This window comes from Microchirus variegatus (genome assembly GCF_963457635.1).
Source record: "Microchirus variegatus genome assembly, chromosome: 1".
NCBI lineage: Eukaryota > Metazoa > Chordata > Actinopteri > Pleuronectiformes > Soleidae > Microchirus > Microchirus variegatus.
Genome location: NC_139802.1, coordinates 26,296,530 through 26,308,575, shown reverse-complemented (window position 1 = coordinate 26,308,575; position 12,046 = coordinate 26,296,530). Strand labels below are relative to the sequence as shown.

The 12,046-nt window shown below is 39.3% G+C and overlaps 2 protein-coding genes across 2 annotated transcripts in view; one reads left to right on the top strand and one right to left on the bottom strand.

Annotated features, from left to right (window-relative positions):
• Nucleotides 1–2,791: 2,791 nt before the first annotated feature.
• On the bottom strand, nt 2,792–6,650 carry unc50 (unc-50 homolog (C. elegans)). The gene is made up of 6 exons (XM_083894961.1): nt 6,575–6,650; nt 5,493–5,764; nt 5,257–5,377; nt 4,786–4,925; nt 3,884–3,991; nt 2,792–3,210 (listed from the first exon to the last, which is right to left on the bottom strand). Exons 2-6 carry the CDS (start codon nt 5,758–5,760, stop codon nt 3,074–3,076), a joined length of 774 nt encoding a protein of 257 aa, XP_083751087.1. The 5' UTR covers nt 5,761–5,764; nt 6,575–6,650; the 3' UTR covers nt 2,792–3,073.
• A 280-nt stretch (nt 6,651–6,930) lies between these two features.
• ndufs1 (NADH:ubiquinone oxidoreductase core subunit S1) overlaps nt 6,931–12,046 on the top strand; it is a 15,617-nt gene continuing 10,501 nt past the window's right edge. The window contains exons 1-8 of the mRNA XM_083896974.1: nt 6,931–7,001; nt 7,939–8,015; nt 8,681–8,772; nt 9,196–9,303; nt 9,443–9,519; nt 11,003–11,084; nt 11,174–11,304; nt 11,386–11,571. Coding sequence (XP_083753100.1) covers nt 7,943–8,015; nt 8,681–8,772; nt 9,196–9,303; nt 9,443–9,519; nt 11,003–11,084; nt 11,174–11,304; nt 11,386–11,571 — 749 coding nt within the window. The 5' untranslated portion in view covers nt 6,931–7,001; nt 7,939–7,942. The remainder of the gene's footprint in view (nt 7,002–7,938; nt 8,016–8,680; nt 8,773–9,195; nt 9,304–9,442; nt 9,520–11,002; nt 11,085–11,173; nt 11,305–11,385; nt 11,572–12,046) is intronic.

Below are 12,046 nucleotides of genomic sequence, written 5' to 3'. Positions count from 1 at the left end.
CCCGTCCAGTAGATGGCGGTGATACACATTGCCTGTTAACTGCAATACCACCATACAGAAGAAGTACAATTTTCATTCACGTTCAAAAATGCCAGTTTCAACGGAGCTCCTGTCTGTTGTGTGGGCTATGCTGATTTATCTTCATTTGATCAATCAATCAAGAAGAAATATGCGAAACAGAAGACACGTTCGCCGTATGCTCGCAATAGTCGGGATATTTCAGACTCTTGCGAAGCACTTGATTTTCAAACTATAACTTAACAGTCCAACATGTTTTAGATTTTTTACAGGAGAATTTGCAAATACATTTCGTTTGCATATAGTCGTTATAGTCGGCACCGGTAGCCGTCTTATTGTTCCAGAAAATAGCCGCTGACTGAGTGTGCAAGGCATCATGGGATACTCCCTTGCCCACAAGCCCGGTCCAGAGCTGACTTGGTAGAGAGGGGCATTTTTAGGGGTGGATAGGCACTAGAGCTTAGATCGGGCCCAAAAAATCAAGCCCGACCCGACCCGAGCCTGTGCACGTTGTGTCCGAGCCCGACCCGGTCCGACACATTAACTGTAATTACGAGCCCGAGCCCGATTTAAACCTGACATTTTTTAAATATGTGAGCCGTAAATGTACGTATGTCCTCCCCACAGCAGGAGCTTGTTGTACCTGCTGCCACAGTCTAATTTACAACAATAACAGAGCCACTGAGATCCACATATGTTGCTACGCTATACGCTTCCTGGTTTGTAAATTATGTGTTTACGGCGGCAGGTTTTTACACCTTCACACAATACGATGTGCTATAACATACCACGCAAACACGACGAGGGAGAAAAAACACAAATGCTTATCAAGGCCCGACCCGGCCTGGCCTGAGGATAGTGGCGGGAAATATTGGCCCGACCCGGCCCGCGGTTTGGGCTTGGGCAGAGAATCCAAACTCTAATAGGCACTTCCCCTTGCTCCCTAAAGTATTGTGGCACCCTACCCCCTCGCGGGAAACGGGCAAAATATATGGCAAGGGCTCAAATCTAGGGCTAGGGTTTGAATTGGGACAGGCCCTAAGTCACCCTACTCTGGAGAATCCCAAAGCTGCAAAGGTTAATGATGGAACAAAACAATTTGAACTTATTCCACAGGACTGATGAGGCAAGTGAAATAGTGAAAATGAAACAGGATCACAAAAAAAGTCAACAAACAACATCCCCTAAGTAAGGTAGCGAATAAGAAGAAAACAAAGTGAATTCGAATAAATCAATGTGGCATCTTTTGCCTTCCATATGCTTACTTTCACCGTGCACCACAGCTATCATCCTTGAACACAGTTAGGTTCAGCTTGGCCCAAGTTAATGCAACAGCATAAAACCCCAAAATGACATTAGCAACATAAAACACCATCTCCAACGTGCTTTACTCTACTGTCATTAATTTTGTGTGTTTATAGCACATTTCACAGTTCTGTATCTCTTATTGTGGAAAGGCACCATGCAACAAGACAGTAAAATAAACTTTGTAACAACTCTGCTAAAGTTGCATATACATACAGTGTGTATCGCCATGTTGGATAATGACCTTAGCACAAATTGACTTCCTGCTTATCAACTGAATATTTTGGTTGTACTCCTCCTGTTGTTGAGGCGAATATTGCAACGAACAATACATGCTTGTAGGTTGCACACCATCTGCGGGGCCCTGCACCACAGTGTAACTCACAAGCATAAACAAGGCAAAGGGCCAGTGTATGAATATATGCATGGAGGATAGGATTGTTTTGACAGGATTTTTTGAACAAGGGGCAAAGAAGGAAAGAACAAAATACATATCAGCTTCAGTGTCATAACATTGGAGGAGAGAGCTGGGACGGGGTGGTTTGCCTCATGTTGTTCAGTTTCTGGAAGACTAAAAGCATTTAAATTCCAACCATTCCTGTCTTCTTCAGTCACTGGGTTTTCAAGTGGACATCTGTGAGTAAAGACAATGAGGAATTGTGGTGGGATATTGTTTAAACAGGAAGACAACAATAAAGTCTTGGCTACTTATTGAATGCTAATCTTTGGACAGCAAATTATTTTTTATATCAAGTGATTATACACCCATGCAAACACATGAAATGAAGACGCCTCTAGGATGGGAGGTGAAACGTCTTCAAATTTAACCCAAGCAAGTCCAGTTGCCTGCGGCTAACAAGATACTTGTTGTTTCGCATTGTTGTGACTTTGCCTTAGTAGTAGAAGTGACAGAAGTAGAAAAGTACAGTAGAAGTAGTAGAATTAGTAGAAGAGGAAATGCTTTAGAAATAAATTTAACACCTGTCAAAATGGACAGACAGATAGACTGATGTGATTTTACTGGTTCAGCTAGTACCATAATGACATCTATATTATAACATCTAAAAAGACATACACTAGGTGCTTATGCAATCGTCACATCAAGTCCTCAGATAAGACCAGATAATTGTCATCCAAAACAGTGACAACAGCACCACTGTGAGACACCAGTGTGTTACTACGAGATCCTGACAGAGGAAAGAGACCAGAGCAGATGTATAACCATTTAGTATCAAGTTTTGTCAGAATAGTTCTAAAGACCATGTTGTAATATTTTCATAGTAAAATACAAAAAGTAAGTCACCATTGCATGGACAAAAGTGATTAAAACTGCAGAAATTTAAGTTAATAAAACTTTTTTTTTATTGAAAGTGCTTTGGAATGTACACTTCAAGAGAAAAAAAAGAAAAAGTCTGCATCCCACTTCCTGTTCCTACAATAAGCAGGACTTAATTTTGTTAAACTCAAAACAAAGAAAGCAAATTATTCCTCTCTCTTATATATGTCTTATATATTACAACCTGCCAAAGAACTATTTACAAATCATACAAAAAAGAGCAATAAAAGCTGTCTCATCTGTCCTCTTCTGTGCAAAACACATCAACGTTCGCTGATTCTTCAGTTCAATTCGAGAGCCCGAACAGAAAAATCAAGTGTCAATCACCCCAGAGGCTGAGTCCCTCTCAGCCAGATATTTTCTGACAGCAGCTGGACATGGCACAGAGTGTCCAGTCTCTGAGACAAAGAGGCTCTACTGGACTCTGAACTTGTAAAACGAGCAGAGGCCACGGGTGAAGTTCCAGCCCAGCGTCACTGAGAGGATGTAGATGAGACCGAGCAGAGCGAAGGGGTAGAGCAGCACCACTGTATTTTTCAGGAAGGGTAGAGCTGTGAGGACAAAGCAAGATGATGTTTACAGACAGCACTTAAGTCACAGACAGCTAAGGCTTATGAATAATATCTGTATATTTTAGTCTAGATTCCAATATACAAGATACATGGGGATATAAGCTGCACATAGGTTGTTTGACTGAAAAGTTTTCTTAGTAGAGTGACAATACACTGTAAATACACTGTAAATACACTCTAAAATAAAAAATCTGTGGTTTATGATCAAATACAGGAATTCACTTTAATTTCAGATACCTGGTTTATTTCTTTGGCTTTTTAATGTTAAATGAAGGATATTTACGTTAGAAACAATTAAATTGCCTACAAATAAAAATGACAGATGTGTTATTAAATATAACTTTGTCAATTCCATATATTTTGAACGAATATATGTAATATTAAGTGTATTTTACTAATTTATTCAATAGTTTTATTCAAGCCTTTAAAAACAGGAAAAATCACATATATCTTATATGATATGACAATAACAACCAGTTTTTAAAAGTCAAATTTTCCATTTATAATACTGCATAAACATTCTCTGTATTTTATGGATGTCTTACAAATGTGATAGATAAATAAATATACTTTATGCTCATAGTAATGTTGCAAAACGGCTAATTTAATGTTAATGTTAAAGACTTTTTGTATAAAGGGAAGTGGGACTTACCATTGTATCCTAAGAATGTGATGTAGAGATAATAACCGATGGCAATAAGCCACAAAGTGTTTCCGGCAAAGCATCCCAGGAACCATTCTGAGTTTATCACCATGATATCTGTAACACACAGCAATGGCAAACTAAGAACACACAGTGTGAATCTCCTTAAATGCAGTACATAATATATATACATACATACATATGTATATATATATATATGTATATGTATATATATATATATATATATATATATATATATATATATATATATATATATATATATATATATATATATATTCACTCCATGGTCTCAATCTTTGTGTAGAGGACACTTGTGTCTGCAGACACTAGTGCTGCAATTAAGGGAATATCAGATGAGCTGATCTCTTTAGTTAGCTGCTCAAAGGGGGCGAGAAGAGAATGTTCTGACTGTCACGGGGAGTTCATAATCTGTTTGGTGCTTTAAACTGATATTGGACAAACTCTAAGCGGGTATAGACAGGCGCGTGCTGGCTGAAATTTTTTGCATTCGTCATTACAACATTGTTTCGGTGGTTTTGCTTCAGTGATAAAAGTCTTTCAGCTGCCGAATATTCTGTGTATCCCTAAATATAACATCTTTATTGGCAAGAACAATATAACTGTAATAATGACATATTTGATAGTGTGACTTGGAGTTCAATCGGCACCTGTCTCGCCGATTACATACGGCTAATTTTGATCACATACAGCGAAGTCACCGGGGGAAACAGGAGAAAAAAATAGGGTGTCTTTAGGATGTCCTGCCTAAAAGTATGGTGTTCAGTCCCCAGGATGCCCAGACACCCTACTGGCTAAAAGCCTGTCGTACTGTACCAAAATGAAAAGGTCCACTCAATGGAAACGCAGATAAAGGGATCTATTCTACTCACGATTGATGAAGAACAGCTGCAGAAAATGCAGGATGACTAGAAGCGGGTAGAAAGCATTAAGATGAACATCAAATGCGTAGCCCCATTCAACGTCAAAATTTCTGCTGGGTTGTTTAAGTAGGTACTTGTTGGTGATGACCCTGGAAAACACATTAACAAAATCATCAGACATGCAGTCATATAAGTCCACCTTAGTGCTTCTTCTAGACACAGTTCTCAGTCACAAAAGAAAATGTCTTTTCTTTTGGCTTCTCCCTTTGGTGGCAGTTCAACTGCCTCCAATTTTCATCCTATTCCTTGAATCCTCATCTGTTAGACCAGCTGTCCATGTCCTCATGTCCTCCTTCACAACATCCATGAACCTTCTCGGTGGTCTCCCTCTTCAACACCCTTTGTCCAATATAATCACTATACCTCCTCTGCTTACTTGAAATCCATTTCATAAAGTATATAAAAAAAAAACATACTCACCACATGAGTGTTGATATGAGCAGGCCAACTCCTATACAGTCTATAAACACCACCCACAGCAACAGTTTCAGAGTCTCCAGGACACCCATGTCTAGGACCAGACCAAAGCCTGATGTTGACACTGCAGATGAAAACAGAGTGTGTTACGTTAAATATGATTAAATGGGGAAAAACTAATTGATGGGTAAATGTATTGAGATTATTTTTATATTATTGAAAAATTAGCACAGACTCACCACACAGCCAGATGCTAAGCAGGACCAGGAAAGCAGGATCGTCCCTTGCCCACTGATCCTTGGTCTGTTTCCTGTAGTGGAAGTTGCGGTAGACCCTCTGTGGTGATGTGAACAAGTACAGCATCTGCCAGAGGGCAAATTCAAAGTCCATCTGTCTAAAATGTAGCAGCCGCCGCAGATACTTGTAGCGTTTGGCCCCCGCCGTGTGGCGTGCAGCATCTCGGGAGCCAAGGGCACCGTTGCTGTGTGGCGAGGTGGTTGGCAACATGGTGCTGTAAATAAAATGTGGGGAAGGGGAGGTAGAGAAAAGAAGTAATCATACTGAAAAGCTAGTGTTCACCAGATAAACACAGATAGACACACTGTATGACACACTAGTAAAGGTGGAAATCTTTTTAAATTGTTTGATGTTTTAAATGGTTTTAATTTCTTTACTTGATTTTTTAATTGATTGTGTTTTAATTTCAAATGTATTTCCTGCCCTGTAAAGCACTATGAATTGCCTTGTGTAAGAATGGTGCTATACAAATAAACTTGCCTTGCCTTGCCTTGCCTATAATGTTTTGATATTTACTGCCAGACAAATTTTACATACTACAGCTCATAGGCAAGCAAACATTACAGCTAATATAGCGAATATATATTCTTCTTGCACCTTCTGCTTGTTGCATTTCTGGTGAGATGCAAAACCTAATTTCGTTATCTGATACTTGTATTTGAGTAATGACAATATAGTTGAATCTCATAAGTGCGTGCTAAATCCAAACCATAACCGCTCTATTATAACATGTCTACAACAAGACACGGTCCTGTGGCTCCTACTTTATTTTTTATTTTTACATATACGTATTCTAAATAGCACATGTACATATATATATGAACCATTTACACGAGTTACTGAGCAGTTTCTTCCCCGTCAAACACCATTATTACGTTTAAGTTTATTGACGCTGGCAAGCAGTTAGCTTGTTGCTAGCAAGTCTCTTGTTGAGCCATATTTAAGACAGATTTTGTATAAATGCAGTGTTGAGGGATTGAAAGCAGGTGAACACATAATTTAGTTCATTCTGAAGAATATTTACCTGTTTTTGCTGAACTCCTTTACGGGAGAAAGCCCCAACTCTTGCTCGTTTCTGTAGCTGTTTATGGACGCTTCCTGAAGATGGATCTAGGAAGGAACACGTAGCTACTTCCGGGGACACCCCCCGGTTCCTCATGGGAAATGTAGTGAAAGATGAAAGCTGTTGCGTAAACGATGCCTGCAAAGCTTATGCACATGTTGTGCGTGTCTGTTCATACATTTTGTAAATAAACGATATCAATAAACAACGTAAAACAAAATGTAACTCTCGTCTTCATGTAAGCGAATGCTGTACCTTTATTATGAAATCTAGGACCGCCATTTAACCAGAAGTAGAACGTCATTGTACTTCCGCTAAAAACGCCATAGCTATTCGCAGTAAACCTCAGATCACCGCTGTTCTGGTCAAGAAGGCCAAATAGCAAAAGGTAAGGATGAGACGCACATTGTGTTCTTACATCTGTTCAAATTCTAATGTCATTAAAGTAATACACCAGCGGCAATTACGTATTTGACCTCATTGCTCGCTCTTGCCCTCATACAACGCTGCAATGGCCGTGTCCTTGAATAGTTCTCTGAGCTAACGGTGTTAGCCTGCATCAAGGAGTCCTCATTGGAAACTTCACGCAGATTAACGCTGTCTCTTGTCCACACTGCTGCTAAAACTGTGTTTATGATGTATATCTTATTATGGTATGGAATATCCTATGTGCATATCATCTCTTGAACGTTTTCACGGTTACGTGACAGTAACAATGTTTTGTTTTTGTTGACAGTAACAGTTAGCTAAGTAAAGCAATGCTAGCTGTTTATGTTGGACTGTCAGTAGAACTTATCAGCAGTATTTAAACACACTTTATCACAACAAACTATGCAATTTAAGGTGGTACAGGGAACAACACAATGTGGTACAATGTGTGCATTCGACTTTGAAGTATATGTCAAGGTTTTCCAGTCAGAATTAGTTCAAGTGAATGGGAATTTGCATCCTCTTCAACAAATTAAAAACATGTTCATTCAGATTCTCTGGAACATTCTCTGGGGACCGCCTTCAGCTTTTCTGGCTTTAAGTAACTTGTTAATAATCAATAAATTATTAGTGAGTTAACTCAATTTTAGTGACTTAGTAGCTGTATGCCATACATTAAATTGAATACTGTTTTGTGTGACAGTAATGGACTATTTTGGATTTGGACTGTTGTTTAAGCAGTGATTTGTAAATGGTAACAGTGTACACTTTGCAGAACTGAATAGTTGATGCTCAAGCCTCAAATCACAGAAGGTTTCTTTGCAGAAGTTTTGTCCATGGCATATCAGAATAAGTTAAACTCATTATGTTATCGTTGTACTCTGTTTTCCTCACAGCGTCATGTTGCGACTGCCGACTGTTGGCCGGGCTTTAGCCGGAGCTGCCAAGGGCAATCTGGTTCCCTCCAGCACTGGTGAGTAGGGATGTACACAACATGGGCAAAAAATAATATCTCAGTGAATATTTTGGGGATTTTGATGATAATGATAATTAGTCAATAGCCTTTAAAATGTAATTTTATTTTTTCCAATCATTAAGTTTTGCTTACAGATTATATCAATTGACACAGTGTTTCAGGAAAACAACTCTGATTTTCTTAAAAAGTAAAAATTTAAAGACAATTGAACTGTGGTGTAGAAACATTGAACTCTGGGTCAACATTCTGATGCTCTGCTGTAGATAACTTGTGCAGCATACAAGCAAGAGGAAATACTTAGTTAAATGCGGGGCTTGTGTCTCCATGTTTTGTGCTGTGACACTGAATCCTGTTCACAGCTGCAGAAAGGAGGGATTCTGCTGCACGCATTCAGCAAATGCACTGAAACTCCAAATGTGGCGTTTCGAGCACGTTTCATCGTTTTTTTGCGAAGTTATTTTAATGTCAGTTTGCATATCTTTAAAACGACAATCACGATATTATCTTAAACGTTATCTCCTGCTCACCTCTACTGGTGAGAAATATTTTGTGTGTTTATATTTGTCTGATTTGTATGTGTATCATAGAACGTTACACATGCATGCATGTTTCATTTTGGTGGTCACTGACTGTATTAAATTGATTATATTGTGCAATTTCAGTGCATACCGCCATGCGTGCTGCTAGCAACATGGTGGAGGTATTTGTAGATGGGAAACCGGTGGAGGTGGAGTCTGGAACCACTGTCCTACAGGTAAGAAGCATCAGCTTATTTTACTGTGGTCTACTTTAGACTGTTTTGTAGATACAGTATGTATTATGTGTTGCTCCAGATTGTGCAGATCAGTGTGGTGGCATTCAAATCTAGAAGATGGCTGATACCTGGTCTGTGACTGTGCTAATCAGTCTCTCACGTTCTACACAAGTGTTGCTTTCATGTTGCTGGGTGAAAGTTTTTTTTCGTATTTGCAGAACATCAGCCAAAGTCGGCTACTTCGTCACCTTGTCTCCATTTGTTTTTTTCACAAGCTCTGAACCTCTTCTTTCCTGTTTCCCATGTCTTCAATAAACACAGACATGCTGCATAATTAACTTAAAAAATTATTAATGAGTGTAGCTTGACTGACTCATTTATTTTTGTTATTGTTGACTGATGTCCGCTTCCTTTCCCTATCAGGCTTGTGAGAAGGCAGGAATCCAAATCCCCAGGTTCTGTTACCATGAGCGCCTCTCGGTGGCAGGAAACTGCCGCATGTGTTTAGTTGAAATCGAAAAAGCACCAAAGGTAAAAGCTGTATCCGTTTGTATCCATACAAGGCCAAAAAACCTCAAAACACTGATGAGTGTACATAAATTAGGCCAGAATGCAGTTTTTGCAGCATAAACACAGTAAATTATGTGTGTGCACTGTTGTGTGTCCTCAGCCAGTTGCAGCTTGTGCCATGCCCGTCATGAAGGGTTGGAACATCCTCACGAACTCGGAGAAAACACGCAAAGCAAGGTACGGCTTCAAATATGAACGAAGTGTGCAAATTGACAAAGGTAAACAGTCGGAAAGAGTAACTTATGTAATAAATCATTTCATTACATCGGGAGCAACTGACTAAAAAAGCTTATACCAAAAAAACAACCTTTTTTATTTTATGGTTCTTACCTTTTCTCTGTTCTCCTATTTATTTTGGTCTATTTTTTTTATATACAACTTGTAAGAGTGCTGTAAATGCTGTAATAGTATAAATGTAAAATTCTAGCATTATTACAATAAAATGTAAAAAAAAAAACAACGAGGTACAGCTTCATATTAACTATGAACTGCAGCTTATAAACTGTATTATGAACATGCTTAACCTCTTCCTCCCGGTACCACGCGGTGACAAAAACGTCATAAAACCATGTCTAACTCTAATAAACAGACATGCTGCATATCCACAGAAAGGTCAGAAGCTCAGCTAAAAGCTCATATAAACCATTCTTATGTTCACAAAACACAGATGGATCAAACCAGCAGGAGCAAAAAAAACTGTTACAGCGCACACATTGAAAAGCGGCACCAGAGCATGAGCGTTGGATGGATAGCGGAGAATCCACAGATTCCAGCGGTACCATTTTTATCACTCTATGACTAAGATTCACGGATCCAGCCCCAAAATAAGAGCAAAACAGAAATGACTTTTAAGAAATACAAGCAGAAATGTTTTCTTACCTTTGCTGTTTATCAAAACAAGTTATTTCCGCCGGAACAAAACCACTTCTAACGAAGAACTACACATCCCAGTATGCTTTGGGGACAAATCTCGGTCTCATTGATATTTACAGAGCATTAGATTGTTCTGAATAGAAAAGGGCGAATATCTGCACAAATGTGTCATACACATTTATGTCCGTTTGACTCGCTAATGAAGTTATTCACACGCATTTGGACTGTGGCCTGATTCTATGAGTTTAGAGGTTTAAAACGAGCTGTCAATCACCCACATTGACCAAGGTAAGCCAGAGTTCTTTTTAGACCTATAGTAACATGTAAATAAAATTAAATGGGATTTTAATGATTTGGTCCTTGAGAAATCTCAAATGGCACAGATGGTACCAAACTGTGCCAAACGAGAGAACTCCAAGACATCTCTTTACTAAAACCTCTGTAATTTTACTCCGCTTTACTTCAGGAGCATCAGACTTTGCACAGCTCATGTCCACATGTTGTTACATGACCTCCATGCGTTTTTATTTAACCTCCTACTCCATATTTTAAAAGTGATATTTGCTTTAAAATGCAATATTTTTTTAGGCGAGAGAAAAAATGCTGCATTTATTCTGACACAGTGAATCTCACAAGTGTTATCTTTATTTTTATACCAAGATAATCCACATAGAGTTTGTAACTGCAGAGATTTAATCTATTTAGTTTGAGCATGTCACTTTAGGCAGGGACTCCACAAAGAGGGTCAGCGAAGAAGAGGGTAAAGATTGTGTGTTTGTTTCAATAGAGAGGGGGTGATGGAGTTCCTGCTGGCCAACCATCCTCTGGACTGCCCCATCTGTGATCAGGGAGGAGAGTGTGACCTGCAGGTAAATACAGGGCAAGTTAATTGAAGTTAAACAGAAAAATTAACATATTAAACTTCAATTTTGTTTTTCAATGCATGTCTGGTTACCAGGATCAGTCCATGCAGTTTGGTTCCGACCGCAGTCGTTTCACAGAAGGGAAGAGAGCAGTGGAGGACAAAAACATTGGGCCTCTTATTAAAACCATCATGACTCGCTGCATCCAATGCACACGCTGTGTCCGGTGAGTGCATGAAGAGCGTCCAGTCTCACATCTATCAGGAAGAATATGATATTAAAAATTGTTTTGCGAATGTCATTTCAGTTTTGCCAGTGAGATTGCTGGTGTCGAAGATCTGGGAACAACAGGAAGAGGAAACAACCTGCAGATTGGAACCTATGTGGAGAAAATGTTCATGTCTGAGCTGTCAGGCAACGTTATTGACGTGTGTCCTGTCGGAGCACTCACCTCCAAGCCCTACGCTTTCACTGCACGACCGTGGGAGACCAGGTAGGAAATGGATTGTCACTTAATGCAGAACTTTGCAAGTCTAGTCGCTTTTTTGTCTTTCTCTACGGAGCTCCCCCTACAGTTTCAAACTACATATTTTTACAACACCACCATAAACTTCACTGCTGAAGCACAAGCCGTGGAGCCATGTCCATTCCAAAGGAAGAACTGTCAACCACCTAATGAAAACAAATGTTTTTGCTAGTGATTATAGCAACAAACATGAATGACCAAAAATGTTGGAGCAAACATCTTTACAACAATAGCAAACATTGAACAAGTGCAAGTACAGAGAGTTTTTTCCCACCCACACTTGAAAGTGCAATTGCAAGAATGTCTTTTTCAACTCTCGCTATTGGAAAAAAGCCAGTTTGTTTTTCAATTGTGTGGGCCCTCGCTCAGTCAGTCGTTTCCTCTTCCTCCAACATCGGTGTTCTCTGCTTCTTCTTTTTTTACTGGCTCTGCCATGTTGAAC

What these genes read in the sequence shown, in the direction of transcription:
- unc50 (XM_083894961.1), bottom strand. Translation starts at nt 5,760, where the DNA reads ATGTTGCCAACCACCTCGCCACACAGCAACGGTGCCCTTGGCTCCCGA. An exon ending in GCTTAGCATCTGGCTGTGTG is followed by an intron (nt 5,378 to 5,492) that starts GTGAGTCTGTGC and finishes TTTCATCTGCAG; the next exon opens with TGTCAACATCAGGCTTTGGT. An exon ending in CACATTCTTAGGATACAATG is followed by an intron (nt 3,211 to 3,883) that starts GTAAGTCCCACT and finishes TTGTCCTCACAG; the next exon opens with CTCTACCCTTCCTGAAAAAT.